The sequence below is a fragment of the Acomys minous genome, assembly GCF_964271855.1.
Source record: "Acomys minous genome assembly, chromosome: 20".
Classification (NCBI taxonomy): Eukaryota; Metazoa; Chordata; class Mammalia; order Rodentia; family Muridae; genus Acomys; species Acomys minous.
Window position 1 is genome coordinate 6,719,503 of NC_140502.1, and position 15,145 is coordinate 6,734,647.

The window sequence follows — 15,145 nt, forward strand, 5'->3', positions numbered from 1 at the left end:
ATAGATAAATAATGACCAAATGAGTTAATGAAAATAGAGGAATTGTGAAAGTTCCCTTAAATGTTTGTAGTGTGAGTTGAAACTGAAGGTTCCAGTGTGGTAAACAGGCTACATCTACTTCAATTGGCCAATGTAGGAATAATTTTTGCTATATCAAACCTCTTATGAATTATGTATGTATGCAAGTAAGCATAGCACAAAGACACTTGTCTACCATGTTTATTTCAGAATATACAAGATATGATATCAAATTTAATGCCTTATAACTAATGGGCAAATAAATAAGACATATCATCCAAATTTGTGTGATTTACCCTCATATGTATGTAGTAATTTTTGCTATTTGCAATGCATTTTTAGAATTTTGAAAGGATAATTAAATATCTTATGTCTTAAATATACACGTTATTCTTAATTAAATAATGCAAATGCTTATATAGATGCATACAATTTGCTTCTATTTAATTCATAAATGACTGAAATAAAAAATCAAAGATAAAACTAAACAAATACAGTTACTGGGTCCATATTTTTCTACACTTATTTGAATTCAGATGAAAAGCACAAATGGGGTTGTGCTCAACCTGGAAAAATAATATCACTCTCAGAAATTGTAGTCATCATGTTAAGCTACACAGTAAAACTTGGGAAATTCAGAGATTTCATAGACTATAGTTTCAATAGTCTATGTGAGTAAGTGTTCGTTGGTGTGCATTTGTGACATATGCATTTTTCCACAAATAAAGTAGGACAAGTATTGTTTCAGAACTGCCAAGGCCTAGAGGAATTAAGGATGGAGTATCGAGTGACACCAATGGGAAGAAATTATCATCATCAAACTGGCAATGCAGATTCTAGGGTATAACCAAGAATATTATTCAAATAAACAGGAAAATGGTATAGGAAGAGTTTACAATGAAATCCATGATTGTTTCCCAATTCTTATTGACTTCGAAGATACTCAGCATAAGAATTCCTTACAGACATTACTTGAATATAAAAGATCAAACTCAATGTTGAAAATCAAAGATTAAATTCAAGAAATGGGTCACCAAAAGTTATTGATCTGTGAGAACTGAGGATCTAAGGTGGAGATCATGAGTTAGAACTCAAATATTTAACTTAGTTTCTCATTAATAATGTAGGGTTTAATGGAGTGATACATCTTATTTAATAGTTGAAATGATACAAAAACATCTGGAATTCTCTCTAGATGCTATTTAACATTTAAAAATCAATATTTAACATGCAAATTATCTGCCATTTTTGAGTCAGTGGATAATTTTTGGATACAGCAAGACTCAAGAGTGTGTCACTCCTGGATCAATAACTTATGTTTCACTGTCAATCATCTAAAAAAAATCTAGTGACATAGTTTTTAGTGGTATTCACACAAACATATTTTTAATATAGTTCTGAGACCAACTTTTAATAAAAGGGCCTCTGCCTAGGGATCTTATTGCTGCAAACATGAATGATGTCATGGAACCAGAGACAGAAGTATTGTGATATATATTTATCAACCATGTTTATTACCTGGACTGTGGACCTCAGATGACAAGCCGCAGGGAAGATTCCTCCCAGAATGAGAAGGGGCCTTGGGGAGAAAAGGAATCATGAATGTGCAAATAGACTTTCCATTGTCCAGGAATATAAAAGAGAGTAGGTACACATGGGTGCCCATCTGATAGGCTGATATGCTTGACACTTCACAATCCATAATACACAGGTTTACACTATGAAAAAGATGTTCACTTTGACTTTGTTATACTTGCTTCTGAACATTGCTGTTCTCGTGGCCAGTTCCATTCCTTCCAGGTGCTTTTGGAGAATGAGACAGAATGAAGAAAAGGATGGAAACTTCATGACAGCTTGTATCTTCACCTTTGATGCAGTGCAATGGCCATTGAAGAAAGACTATTTTAGCAACATTCTGAATACGCTGTAAGTGCTTTTGTATTTTTTCATGTAGATTTCATCACAAGTATTTCAGGAGAGGTGTGAAGATGAGAAACAGAATGATGCTTTGAATGCTCTGTCTTATTCTTCCAATGTGTTCACCATTAAACAACCCTGAATTCTCTTACAAACTCAATGCTATTTTATGACTTTAAATTGGTAAACAGAGGATTTTATGTTTCTTCCAGTTAGCCTCCTGATTTCGAGTCTAGAACACAAGAATCTCTAACATGATCCACAGGATTAGCCCTCCTGTTGAGAGTCTCCAAAGCACAAAATCAGTGCTTTATTATCAAAAATTATCCCATACTATTTCAATAAATTTCACTCTGAGAAGGTACAATTAATTAACCATAGAGTATATATTGATAACTTTTTAGTCAGTGTGTAGCTACCAGTACATATGCTGGGGACTCTAATGTTTGGACTACACCTAGGTACAGAGAGCTTTCACACAGATGCTCAGTTACTCTCTGAAATTCTCTCGATGTGGTAACACTATGACTTCTGAACCTGCATGAAGAATATAAGTATCTTTTCTGTGTAATGTGAATTTAAACTAGCCCTTATATCTCCATCATAACCTGTATACTTACACAACTACTGACTTTTATGTATTACAAATCCCAGTTCTTTACTCTCTTTTTAACATAAAGAATGAATGCTTAAACTTTATATTTTATGCTTGAAAAGTGAGGCTATCACTACTAGTTGTGACAATTTATTTTCATTGTCACTAGACTGCATTGCATTTGTAGCATGTCTAGTTGACAGTGGCTGAGAATTGGATTACAGAAGTTTCCCAGTAGCTCATCTCTTATTTATTTAAAAATTATATGTCTTCTTTTTATGTCTAAGTTGCTTATTTTCTGACAATTTTATCACCCTTGCCACTTATGTTTCTCTTTCATTAATTTACTAAGTACAATTGCATATTTTGCCATGTAGTTACTGTACACATTTTGGATTTATGGGTTTCTGTTAGTTCTTTTCAAGCACAGCACTTCTTCCCATAAGGAGAAACAAAAAAGATCTTACATTCCAAATTAATATTTGCCCCTTTTTATTAAAAAAATATCAGAATGATTTATCATAAGCTTTTCTCTTTATATTCTATTTTACAAACATGTAATGGTGGTATGAAAAATCTTTCTGTAATTTTCAGATGTATCTAATTCTCAGTCGGATGCTAGTGTTCTGATAGTGTAACTGGAAGCATGGTCAAAATATGGTTTTGATAAGAAAAAAATGCACTATTTGTCAAATGTGAATCACATATGCTTTTTTAGAAATAAAGTAAGTGAATGATCCTGGGATATTTGTGCACACACTTAATCTGTTCATGCATGTCTGGTGAAGGCTTATTCCTGTGGATTTGAAGATGCAAGCTAGAGCAAAACCTCATTCAAAATTGTGGGATAAGTTACATTACTATCACATAAATAAGCATTGCTAATGTTTATTCACAGGGATTCATATACACATACATCTTTTTAATTAGTATATTTATTTATTCATTTATTAATTTATTTTCCCTCCAATAATAGCCCCCTACCTCCTCTACTCTTGGTCCCATTCTCCCTCCCTCCAGTTTATATCAATCACTGTTCTTCAGTGAAGGAAGCTGCACTACAAACCCATCCCAACTAAGCAATCACATCAGGCCTGAATGTGTCCTCTTCCCTCGTGGCCTGACTAGGAAACTCCACCAGGGGAAAGAGTTAGAAAACAGACAACAGAATTCAGGTCAGATGCAGCCTAGAGTACCCATACTAGGGGACTTACATGAAGCCTGAGCTGCCCATCTGTTACATCTGTTTATGGGTCCTAGGTCCAGTCTACACATAGTTCTTGGTTGGTGAGTCAGTCTCCACAAGACATTTTGTTTCCCTCATGAGTTGACACTGTTGTTTTTCTTGTGGAGCTCATTCACTCCTTGGTCCTTTTATCCTTATCCTCCCTTGCTTTTCCACAAGACTGTCAACACTTTGGCCAACATTTAGCTGTGATTCTCAGCATCTGTTTTGATTCACTGATGGCTGTATCTCAGTTTTGACTTCGCTAGGATGGACATTCCCTCAACCTCTGCTCCATATTTATCACTGCATGTCTTGTAGGAAGGGTAAAATTTGCATCAAACTTATTGTGGGTAGATTGCTGTCCTCCTCCCTCCACTAGGAGTTCTATCTAGTTAGAGGATGTCCTCTAAATCCCATGACCTTCTACTAGGAATCTCAGCTAGAGTCACCTTCCATGTTATCCTAGAACCTACCCTGTCTTAGTTCTCCATCTTGACAGACAGATGTCTACACCCACTTTCTCCCTTCCCTTGAGGCCCTCTGTCCTCCTGCAATAGCTACCCCAATTTGACATCCACCTTCATGTCTCTCTGTGCTCCCTCTCCTACCTTGAACCCTATCTTCAACTTTTTTGGCTGTCTATTCAACTTCTGCTTCTAAGTGAGAATTAAGCATTCTCTCTTGGCTCTTCCTTCTTCTTATTTTCCTTGGGTCTGTGAGTTCTAGTAAGTTTATCCTGTACTATATGGCTAAATAAGTATATATCATGTGTGTCTTTCTTGGTCACATTGCCAAACTCAGGATGATCTTTTCTAGTTACAACTACTAACCTGTAAATTTTGTGATTTTATTGGTTTTAGATTCTAAGTAGTATTTCATTGTATGAATGTCGCACAGTTTTATTATCCATTTTTTGATTGATGGCCATATATATATATATATATATGGATCCTGGCTGTTATGAATAAAGCTGCTATGACCATAGTTGAGCAAGTGTCCTTGGGTTATCCCCAGGTATTGTGCTGGTGGGTATTGAGTTTTCTGTGAAACGGACTGATTGATTTCAAAAGTCAAACATACATCTTTTTAAAAGTGCACCTGTGGTGTGTGAATTTATTAAAAAGATATTCTGCTTTTAAAAATAATCTACAAGATTAAGAAAAAATATGAAGATGAATGTGTAGGAATATGCTTAATACATGGCCACTAATTAGAATCAATTTTCAGTACAGGAGCCAAATGTGTCCCAAGACACACTGCCTATTCATTCATCAGTCATTCATTCACTACCTCAGCAAATTCAGTTAATTTAAGAAGGAAATATGAGAAACTCAAGGATTCACATATCTTGGGTATTTTTTGACATTTCTGAATAATTAAAAAATGAACACATGATCAGATTTGAAGTTTGGACAAAGTGTTGCCTTATCATTACCTTCTGAACAAGCACTCAAAAACCCCAGGTGGATAATGCCTTCTCTGGAAAATGCTTATTTTGGTGAGATGAACTCACATAAACATGTATAGATATTCCAACATGCCAGATTCTTATGTAATCCCAACCTCATTACAATGGATGTTTCCTTCAAACTTTAGGGGTGAGGGACAATTTAATCAAGCACCACATAGCCATTGTATTGATTTCAAATGATCCTGTGTAGACCTTTGTCTATAATAAATATTTTACCCTTTTATAGAACAGAAGATGAAAACCAAAAGTTTGCTATGGCCTTGGCTTTCTCAATGGATGAAGTCAACAGACACCCTGATCTTCTACCAAATACATCTATAATGTTTAAATTACCACTATGTGTAAGCATGGCAAAATTATACAGTCTTATTCGTTTTTCTCAAGAAAGTCATATTATTTTTCCTAATTATGGCTGTGGCCATGAGGCAAAATGTATAATAGTGTTTACAGGACCAAACTGGGAAACATCTGTGCTATTTCACACATTTTTTTACAGCATCAAATATCATAAGGTGAGATTTTGATGTGGGAAAATTAATGAAATTAATGCTTTTGGTGGCATTAACAAGGTGTTAAGAAGGGTGTAAGTAGAAGACTGGTCTTACTGGCCTTATGTCAATGTATGCAGTTAAATGGTTTTATTCGGAGACTTGATGGGGATCCTATATTTATTTGTATGAAATAGGGATTAGGAGAGAAGTAACAGAGGAGGGGGGGATTTATAGAACTATTACAGCTAGGAATATGTTTACAAGTTCTTAGAAGTGCATCCTACCTCAAGCTGCTCCCTGTGTCCTAGGTACTTCAGCTTACTTATGGCACTTTTCATCCTGTCCTGAATGACCACGTACAATTCCCCTGCCTGCATCAGTTGGCCCATGAGGATACATCTCTTGCCTTGGCCATGGTCTCTTTCTTACTTTACTTCAGCTGGAACTGGGTTGGTCTAGCCATCTCAGACAATGATCAGGGCATCCAATTTCTCTCATATTTGAGAAGAGAGATGGAAAAAAATAGAATCTGCTTTGCCTTCATGAGTGTAGTCCCTGTCAATATGCAGTTATATAAGTCAAGAGCTGAAGTGTATTACAACCAAATCGTGACATCGTCCACAAATGTTGTTATCATTTACGGCAACTCAGACAGTACTCTAGCTTTGATTTTTAGAAGTTGGGAATCTGAAGGGATACAGAGAATATGGATCACCACGTCACAGTGGGATGTTACTACAGGAAAGGGAGACTCCACACTTGACTCCTTCCATGGGATTCTTGCTTTTGCATATTATCATGGTAAGGTTTCTGGTTTTAAAAATTTTGTGCAGAAATTGAACCCTCTCAAATACTCAGATAAATATCTGGCAAGCCAGGAATGGATGGATTTTAACTGTGAAGCCTCAGCATTTAACTGTAAGACAATGAAGAACTGCTCATCCTATGCCTCCTCAGACTGGCTAATGACACAGACTTTTGACATGGCATTTAGTGATAGCAGTTATGATATATACAATGCTGTGTATGCTGTGGCCCATGTCTTTCATGATATGCTTCCTCAAATGTTAAACAAGCAGCTTATTGACAAGGGGATAGAACCAGATGATCACTGCTTGAAGGTAGTGTTTCTTCTTGGACGATTATTGTGCAGTTAATATCATAGTTTTAGGATTCTCTCAGATGTCCAAATTGAAGGGAAATGGATTAGGAAATATTCCCCTAAAACCTATGATTCTAAACTGTTTGATCCTGACAAAGTAAGGTGAGAGATTTGTATATATCTTCAATATAAAGATACTGAGGTGGGAGGCACTATTAATGAAAATCAGTGATTTTGTAATAGAGTGCCTCTATATAATCACACCTGTTCTAATACTGTAGACATAATTGGAACTTCCTCGTTAATGCTATATATCATGAGAGGATGAGTGTTTTTTTTTCATAAACTGTAAAATTTGAGGTAATAAGTACTAGGATGCATTTCTCAAGTTTTATCAATTGATTCTGTCTAAACTTTAGTCTCTGAGGACCTTCCTCACAGGCTGAGTGTAATTATACAGAAAATACTGCTGTGAATCAGTTCAGTACATACACATATGTTCATGTGCTTGAATGTATGTTTTTCACTGCACATTTGTAGACACACACATGCACACACACACACATATGTGTATGCACGTCCATGTGTGTGTGTGTTTCTGGCCAACTGACTATGTGTGCCTGTCTGTAAAAATTAGCATAAATTTGCCTGTATATCAGTGCCTCTCTGTTTGTTTTTGTCTTTGTGTATTTTCTGAGGGTATATGTCAGTGCATGTGTCTGCATGTTTCTCACTCTATGTTTTGTGTGTTTCTGTGTATTCAATTGCACATATGTATATCTGTGTTGCTGTGTGTGTCTGTCTGTCTTTGAATGCTGTAAGCATGAATAGATGTATGAGTCAATATATCTGTGTAGGGTTTTGTATTCCATTGTGTCTTTTTGTGTTTATATGTCTGTGCATGCATGTGTGTGCCTATGTATGTGTTTTGTGCATTTCTGTACTTGTGTGTCTTTTTGTGTCCATATGTTCATATCTCTGTTTGGTCATTATGTTGATGAGTATGTAAGTAAATGTGTGTTGATATATTATGTGTGCATCTATGTGTGGATGTAGTTCTCTGTATGCACATATTAGTGTGTTGTACATCTTTGTTTGATGTATACATGTATGTCAAAGCTTTTGTTTTTAGGTTCCTTTAAGAGAATTAAATTCAGCAAATGTTATGATAAGTTAATATATCATTTCCCTCTCATCGAGATTTGCATCCAGATACCTTTAACAAATTGCTTTTCAGATGAAACCAGTATATACTTTCTCACATCAAGGAAGGGTTTATAGAGTGTATAATTCTTCCTGTCTTTCAGATGCACTCCTTGATGAGAAAGAGCCACTTCACTAATCTTGTTGGTGACAAAGTGAATATTAACCAGAAAGAGTGTGACATTTTTCACATTAGGAATTCTCCACACGGTGTTGCACTTAAGGTGAAGATAGGAAAGTTTAGCCCCCATTTTCCACATGGACAACAGCTCCATTTATCTGAAGACATGCTAGAGTGGGCCTCAGGAAGTAGACAGGTAAGTTTGACATAACTGTACTGATTTGCATTTATGCTTTCTTGTAACTTAGTGAAATGAAATAAACTGTGAGATAAGGAACCTATTTCTAGCCTCCTATATCATGGTGTTTTTGCTATTTTGATGTGACATTATTATTAATTCCTTAATGAATTTAATCATGCAATGTGTACAGTTTTATTTTATTAGAACCTGTTTTGTTTTTAATATGAATAAAAAATGATGCTTGAAGATTCATAGATATTATCTCTACAAAATAAGCAATAATCTTGAGGTACCATTCTCATTACTCTATGGTGATTTTTTCACTTTTGGAGAACCTTTGAAAAAGATTTTGAAGAGCCTTAACAAACTGACCAGAATTTGAAGAGCAATATGCACTGTCTCCACTCTTCTTCAAAATTGTCATTAGAATCTTACCAAGTACCAAAATAAATGTGAAAATATGTCCTGGCCCATGGAATGAATTGAACCAGGGTTCACCTGAAAGAGAGAATGGGGATTGAAAATGGGGAGAGAGACGCAGGAAAATTGAGACAAGTCTGGAAATTTCTGATCAAGACTTTCTTTAATGCTGAGGAGTAAGACTTTATATAGCAAGGTCAACAGGATCCCACTTTCCCTAGCCCCCAGGCAAGAACACAATCTCCTGAATAGCTCCCTTTAAGAACTTGCTTAATCCTCTGGGTAGTTCCCTGTAAGGACTTCCTTATTTCTTGCAAAGTTAGATAATCCAAAGATAGCCTAGAACACAAGACTTCCTTGAGCAAAGGTAAACAACTCAAAGGTCACAGCCTGCAGCATAAGCACATAATTTCTAGCATGGCTTAATTTAGTATGGCTAAATTGTGGTCCTTACAAAAATATATGCAAAAAGAGAGAAGGAAATGTTCCCTGTTCTACATAGGGAGTTGAGGTATCCCAGTGCTACATAGTGACACCCTTTTCTCTTCCACAGAAAGAGCTTTAGTTAACTGTGTCTGGGGAGAATATGAGATTAGACTGTGCATGAGCAACAGTGTGGTTTTCACATAGACTTTAATATTGAATTAAGGATTCAAAGTGAGACTGTAAGAATCAGCAAATTTCTGATGCAGCATATACAGTCCCATCATCAGGTTCAGTCTAATGCAAATACGTTTTTCTTTTAACTTAAGAAATCATTCAATTAACTTTACACAAACTAAGTTGTACTCAGGTTCTCCCATACGCACAGGCTCTGTAAAATCTTCTCATTTCAGGAAACAATTCAAATTCTAGCTTCCTACACATCAACCCAGCACTTTGTCACTAGCAATACATCAGGGTCTGTATTTTAACACATTCTCACTATCTTTACACTCAATTTGTCATATTTACAGTCTTAATTTATTGGAGGATATGTTTGTTATCTGAGGTTTGAGTAGATAGTTCACCTGTTTCAGATTTGCTTTATTCATAACTTGTTAAACCAATGCTGTGATTAAGCATTAACCATGTCAAAATGAGGAAAAATGTTTGATTTGGCTCATTGATTACAGTCAAGGGAAGATAAGGAAGGAATTTGGAGACTGAAACTAGAGCATAGACCCTGAAGGAGCATTGCTTACTGGCTTCCTCTATTTGATTTCTCATGCATACTTGCCTAGGGACAGTATTTTCAATAGTAAACTAGGCGTTCCTCCAATGCATACCAATTAATAAAATGCCTCAGAGATATGAAAAGAGGCTAGTCTGTTAGAGAGAATTCCTCAATTAAGATTCCCCTAATCCTGTCATTTCACTGTTCTTTGTGTCAGCTCAATGAAAATTAACTAGAAAACCAGGTTGCAATTTCTGTCCTGTTTGCACAAAGTAAACTGAAAGTTCTCTTTTCTTGGATTGATAAGATTTGGTAATAATCTCAACTTTTCATCCATTTGCTTAAATAGATTCATATGTTTGGCGTTACACAAAGTGCTAAGTGAAATGTGTTCCCTCAGTTTTTGTTTATAAAATAATCTTATTGATATATTAACATGCTAATACAATATAGTTATGGCAGAAGTAGATAAAACTCCTGATATTAGCATGTATATTACTTTCTCAGATGCTACCCTCTGTATGCAGTGCTGATTGTGGTCCTGGGTTCAGACAATTCAGGCAGGAGGGAATGTCAGCCTGCTGCTTTATTTGTATCCACTGCGCAGAAAATGAAATTTCTAATGGAACAAGTGAGTGTGTACTACTGTGGTAAAGCCTTCACAATGGTAATCCTCTACACACACACACACACACACACTCACACACACACACACACACACACACAAATGCTGAGGGAGTCTAAAAAGCAACTGCAAAAATAAAATATACAATTTCCTCCATTAGTCATAGGAGTACAAATATTAACAATACCTTATGCCTAGACCTATATTTTGATCCATTGAAAATGTATGTCTTTCAGGTACATATTTTTAAATTTCTCAGGCTATAAATTAAACCATTGGGTCAAAAACTAGCCATAATTCTCTTTGCCCAGAGTGAACTAGGGTATTTAATAAGCAGTTTATGGCAGATTGTATTTTTGCTTTTATTTATTTTTCTCCTTTATTAATTTATTCTTGTTACATCTAAATGGTTATCCCATCCCTTGTATCCTCCCACTCTTCCCTCCCTCCCATTTTCCATTATTCCCCTCCCCTATGTCATATGACATTTTCTCAAAGAAACAATTTTCATAATCAAACTGCAATGTGAGCAATTCTACACAAGATCTTTCCTTGTGATTAATCTCTATAACTACATGTAGGAAACATTCCAGTCATTAATCTTTCAAATATGCACATATTCTTTTTGAACATATGTATGTCTCCCTATATATGTCTATGCACACCATGTATGTTCATAGCACCATTTAAAACACTAGGGCGAAAGATTGCCTAGACTGGGTAATGGGGTGGGGAAACTATATCTGTATCCTTAGGAAAATTAGCATAGATATAATAAATACTACTTATAATATTATCAGAAACTGATCCATAAGAGAGAGAATTCATATAATATTTAGAAGCCCATTTTCAAGTGTCTGATATCATTTGTTTCTAGTAAAGTAGGGGTAAATGTTGACACATAATTTACAAAATATAAAGGGACTTATATGAAATATTATATATATAGCACCCACTTAATGATTTCATGAAATAATAAATTAGAGTGGTTTTGTACTGAAAACAATTAGGCACAAATATTAAAGTTTTATTGCCACCTACAGAGCCTCTTTAGTCAAATGATTATATGTTTGTGCTTGGCTAGACGCAAATGGCCAATGAATAGTTTTTCTCACAATTTGCCTTCATATTGTGTAATGAAATGGAAATTTTAAAAACTCATATCTGGATAGTGAGATGGCTCAACATTTAAATCTTTTGCCACTAAGTATAATGACTGTACTTCACCCCCAGAAACCATATAGCAAGAGGAGTCAAGCAACTCCTAGAAAATGCTTCTGACGATTATGCATTCCAATATACTGCAAAAGTATTAAACAGAATGTAATAAAATTGTTTTAAACATAAAAATAACAAGAATTAGGGGTAGTTAAATCAATAACTACAAAATTTTTTTATCATTTCTTTATTAATGTTATGTGTGAGTTGGGACTGTGTATTTTCTCAAGGGCAGATGCAGGTGAGAGACAACTAACAATGCTGTAGTTATAGTTGCAGGCAGTTGTTAAACACCTCACATGGCGTCTGGGAACTGAACTCAGGTTTTCTGAAAAAGCAGAACAGTCTCTTCATCGTTAAGCCAAACTTCTGGCTTTTCAGACAAATTAAGAAAATACAGTTGTCCAGAAATCTATTGTTTTACATAAAAAGATTTTTAAAACTAGAAGCACATCATAAGTCTCTGAAATTATCAAGTGAATCGACACAATTGCTATCGAGTTTCCTGAGCATGCCATTTGGGATAATCATATTGTGAATGTGGTATTTTGCTCTATACAAAAAAAATCTGGGCTACAACTCTTGCTTTATGGTACTTATTTCATTTTATTCATGCTGTTTATCAATATATATTTTATCCCCTAGTATACTCAAAGTCTGTGTGTCATACAGATTGGAATTAGGGAAGTAGGAATGTGCAGGAGGTTTCCCATGATGATGGGATCAAGATGTATGGCTTTGTCATGCTCAGTCTGTAGAGGTATCTATCTTCAGTAGACACCTAGTGCTTTTCATTAACTAGATTGAAGAATTAATGTTTATACTGCCAGATCACAACATAAATAATGATATATTAATTATTTTTACAAATTTCAATCATTAATATTACATTTATATAAATTTTACTTCTCACACTCACATTCCTACTTCTCCCATATGAATCAAATTATTTCCAAATTTATGAGCTCACCTGTTTCTTTCATATGGACAGACAAACACACACACACACAAACACACACACACACACACACACACACACACACACACACACACACACACACACCAATCACGGATAATTTCTTTTACTATTCCTTTTATATCAGTATGTTCAGGCTGGTCAATTGGAATAAGAAAAGCTATGAGAGGTCTGGCCCAAGTAGAAGACAGTCTCCATCTCTCTTAAAGACAGCATTAATTAAACTGTCAATGAACTTATGAGGAAATGATGGATGGGGTAGGTGGTTTTAAAACACACTCAACCATTTGGTGGTTAATTTTTGATTTTATGAATTTACCAGAGTAAGTCATCTCATGATAGCATTCCAAATAATATAAGAAATCTGTGCTTTATGAAAATATGGTAAATGTTCTCTTCAACACAGTTAAATAGACAAATGAGGGTTCTGTTTTGTTCTCAGAGAAGACAAGAATTAATAAAACTAAGCTTTGCTGTACAGCAATGTTTTTCAATCATATTATCAGCAATAAAATGGAGGTATTGCAAATCATCTTCAAGAGACTTACTGAACTCTCTTGTCTATAAACTGCTGAAGCTGCAATAACAAATCTTTCCTTCCTCATTCAGACATGGACCAGTGTGTGAAGTGTCCAGAGGACCAGTATGCTAACACAGAGCAGAATCACTGCGTCCAAAAAGCTGTGATCTTTCTGAGCTATGAAGACCCCTTGGGGATGGCTCTGGCTTTAATGGCCTTGTGCTTCTCTGCCTTCACAGCTCTGGTTCTTGGGGTATTTTTGAAGCACAATGACACAGCCATTGTGAAGGCCAATAACCGTGCTCTCAGCTACATCTTACTCGTGTCACTCATGTTCTGTTTCCTCTGCTCCTTGCTCTTCATTGGCCTTCCAAACTCAGTCTCCTGCATCCTGCAGCAAATCACATTTGGGATTGTATTCACTGTGGCTATTTCCACTGTGTTGGCCAAAACAATCACAGTGGTTCTGGCTTTCAAAGTCACAGCTCCTGCAAGAAGGATGAGGTACATTCTGGTTTCAGGAAGTCTTAACTACATCATTCCTCTCTGTACACTCATCCAAATTATTCTCTGTTCAATCTGGCTAGGAGCTTCTCCTCCCTCTGTTAATACTGATGCACACTCTGAGCATGGCCAGATTATTATTGTCTGCCACAAGGGTTCTGTTATAGCATTTTACTGTGTCCTAGGATACCTAGGCTTCCTGGCCCTGGGAAGCTTCACTGTGGCTTTCTTGGCTAGGAACCTGCCTGACACATTCAATGAAGCCAAGTTCTTGACATTCAGCATGCTGGTGTTTTGCACTGTGTGGATCACTTACCTGCCTGTCTACCATAGCACCAAGGGAAAGGTCATGGTGGCTGTGGAGATTTTTTCCATCTTGTCTTCCAGTGCCGGGATGCTGGGGTGCATCTTTGTTCCCAAGTTCTACACAATTGTATTCAAGCCACACACAAATTCTCTTCAAAAGATCAGGGAGAAATCATATTCCTAAAGGAATATCTCACAAATCCATTTTTGAAATTAATTTATTGATTCACTTTACATTCTGGTTGTAAACCCAATATCTTCTCTCCTTCCAGTCCCACCCTTCCTCCCTCTCTCCCACCACGTCTCTCCTATTCCTCAGATAAGTGAAGATCCCCTTCTCATCCACCCAGCTTACCAACTTGCCTTAGGAAAGAGCAGGTCCTTTTCACCTACGGCATAGGAAAATAGTTCCACGATGAGGAATTTATCAAAAGGCTGGCAAGAGGGCCCATGTCAGGGACAGTTTCCAGGCCTCTAATTAGAGAACCTACATGAAAGATGTTTTTACCATCATCTATATCCATGTAGGAGACCTAGGTCAAGTGCATACATAGTCCCTGGTTGTTGCTTCAGTCTCACTAAGCCCCTCTGGGCCCTGGTTAGCTATTTTTGTTGATCTTCTATTGGAGCTCCTATAACCTGAAGGTTTTTTTCAACTTCACTCCACTGTTCTACAAGACTCTTTATGTATCACTCCATGTTTGGCTGTGAGTCTCTGCATCTGTTTTGAATCACTGCTGGTTGAAGCGTTTCAGATGATAACTCATGTAGGCTCCTCTCTGCAACAGAGCAGAGTAACATTATTAGTGTTGGTGGTTGGCTTTCTTCCATGGTTTGGGTCTTGAGTTGGGCCAGGTATTCTGACTAGTAAATTGCTTCTAACTAACATCTATTAAGTTTGTGCATGACCAACAAATATTGAGTGATAGTACATGTTTTATCTGATTTTATAATGATTCTAACTGTTTCCTCTAATGGTGTTATAGCAGTCATGGCTACTACATTTGTCTACATCATCCCAGTAGTCTTGCTCTCATCCACTTATATCACAGTTTATAACTATTCAGGCATAGTGTGGTGCAAAGTGTAAATG

General features: G+C 36.2%; 1 protein-coding gene across 1 annotated transcript; it reads left to right on the top strand.

The window, feature by feature from the left end:
• Positions 1–1,831: 1,831 nt before the first annotated feature.
• LOC311590761 (vomeronasal type-2 receptor 116-like) lies at positions 1,832–14,236 on the top strand (the record flags this gene model as incomplete). Its single annotated transcript, XM_084770025.1, has 6 exons — positions 1,832–1,944; positions 5,456–5,570; positions 6,029–6,841; positions 8,130–8,342; positions 10,411–10,534; positions 13,332–14,236. 6 exons carry the CDS (start codon positions 1,832–1,834, stop codon positions 14,234–14,236), a joined length of 2,283 nt encoding a protein of 760 aa, XP_084626151.1.
• Positions 14,237–15,145: the final 909 nt, after the last annotated feature.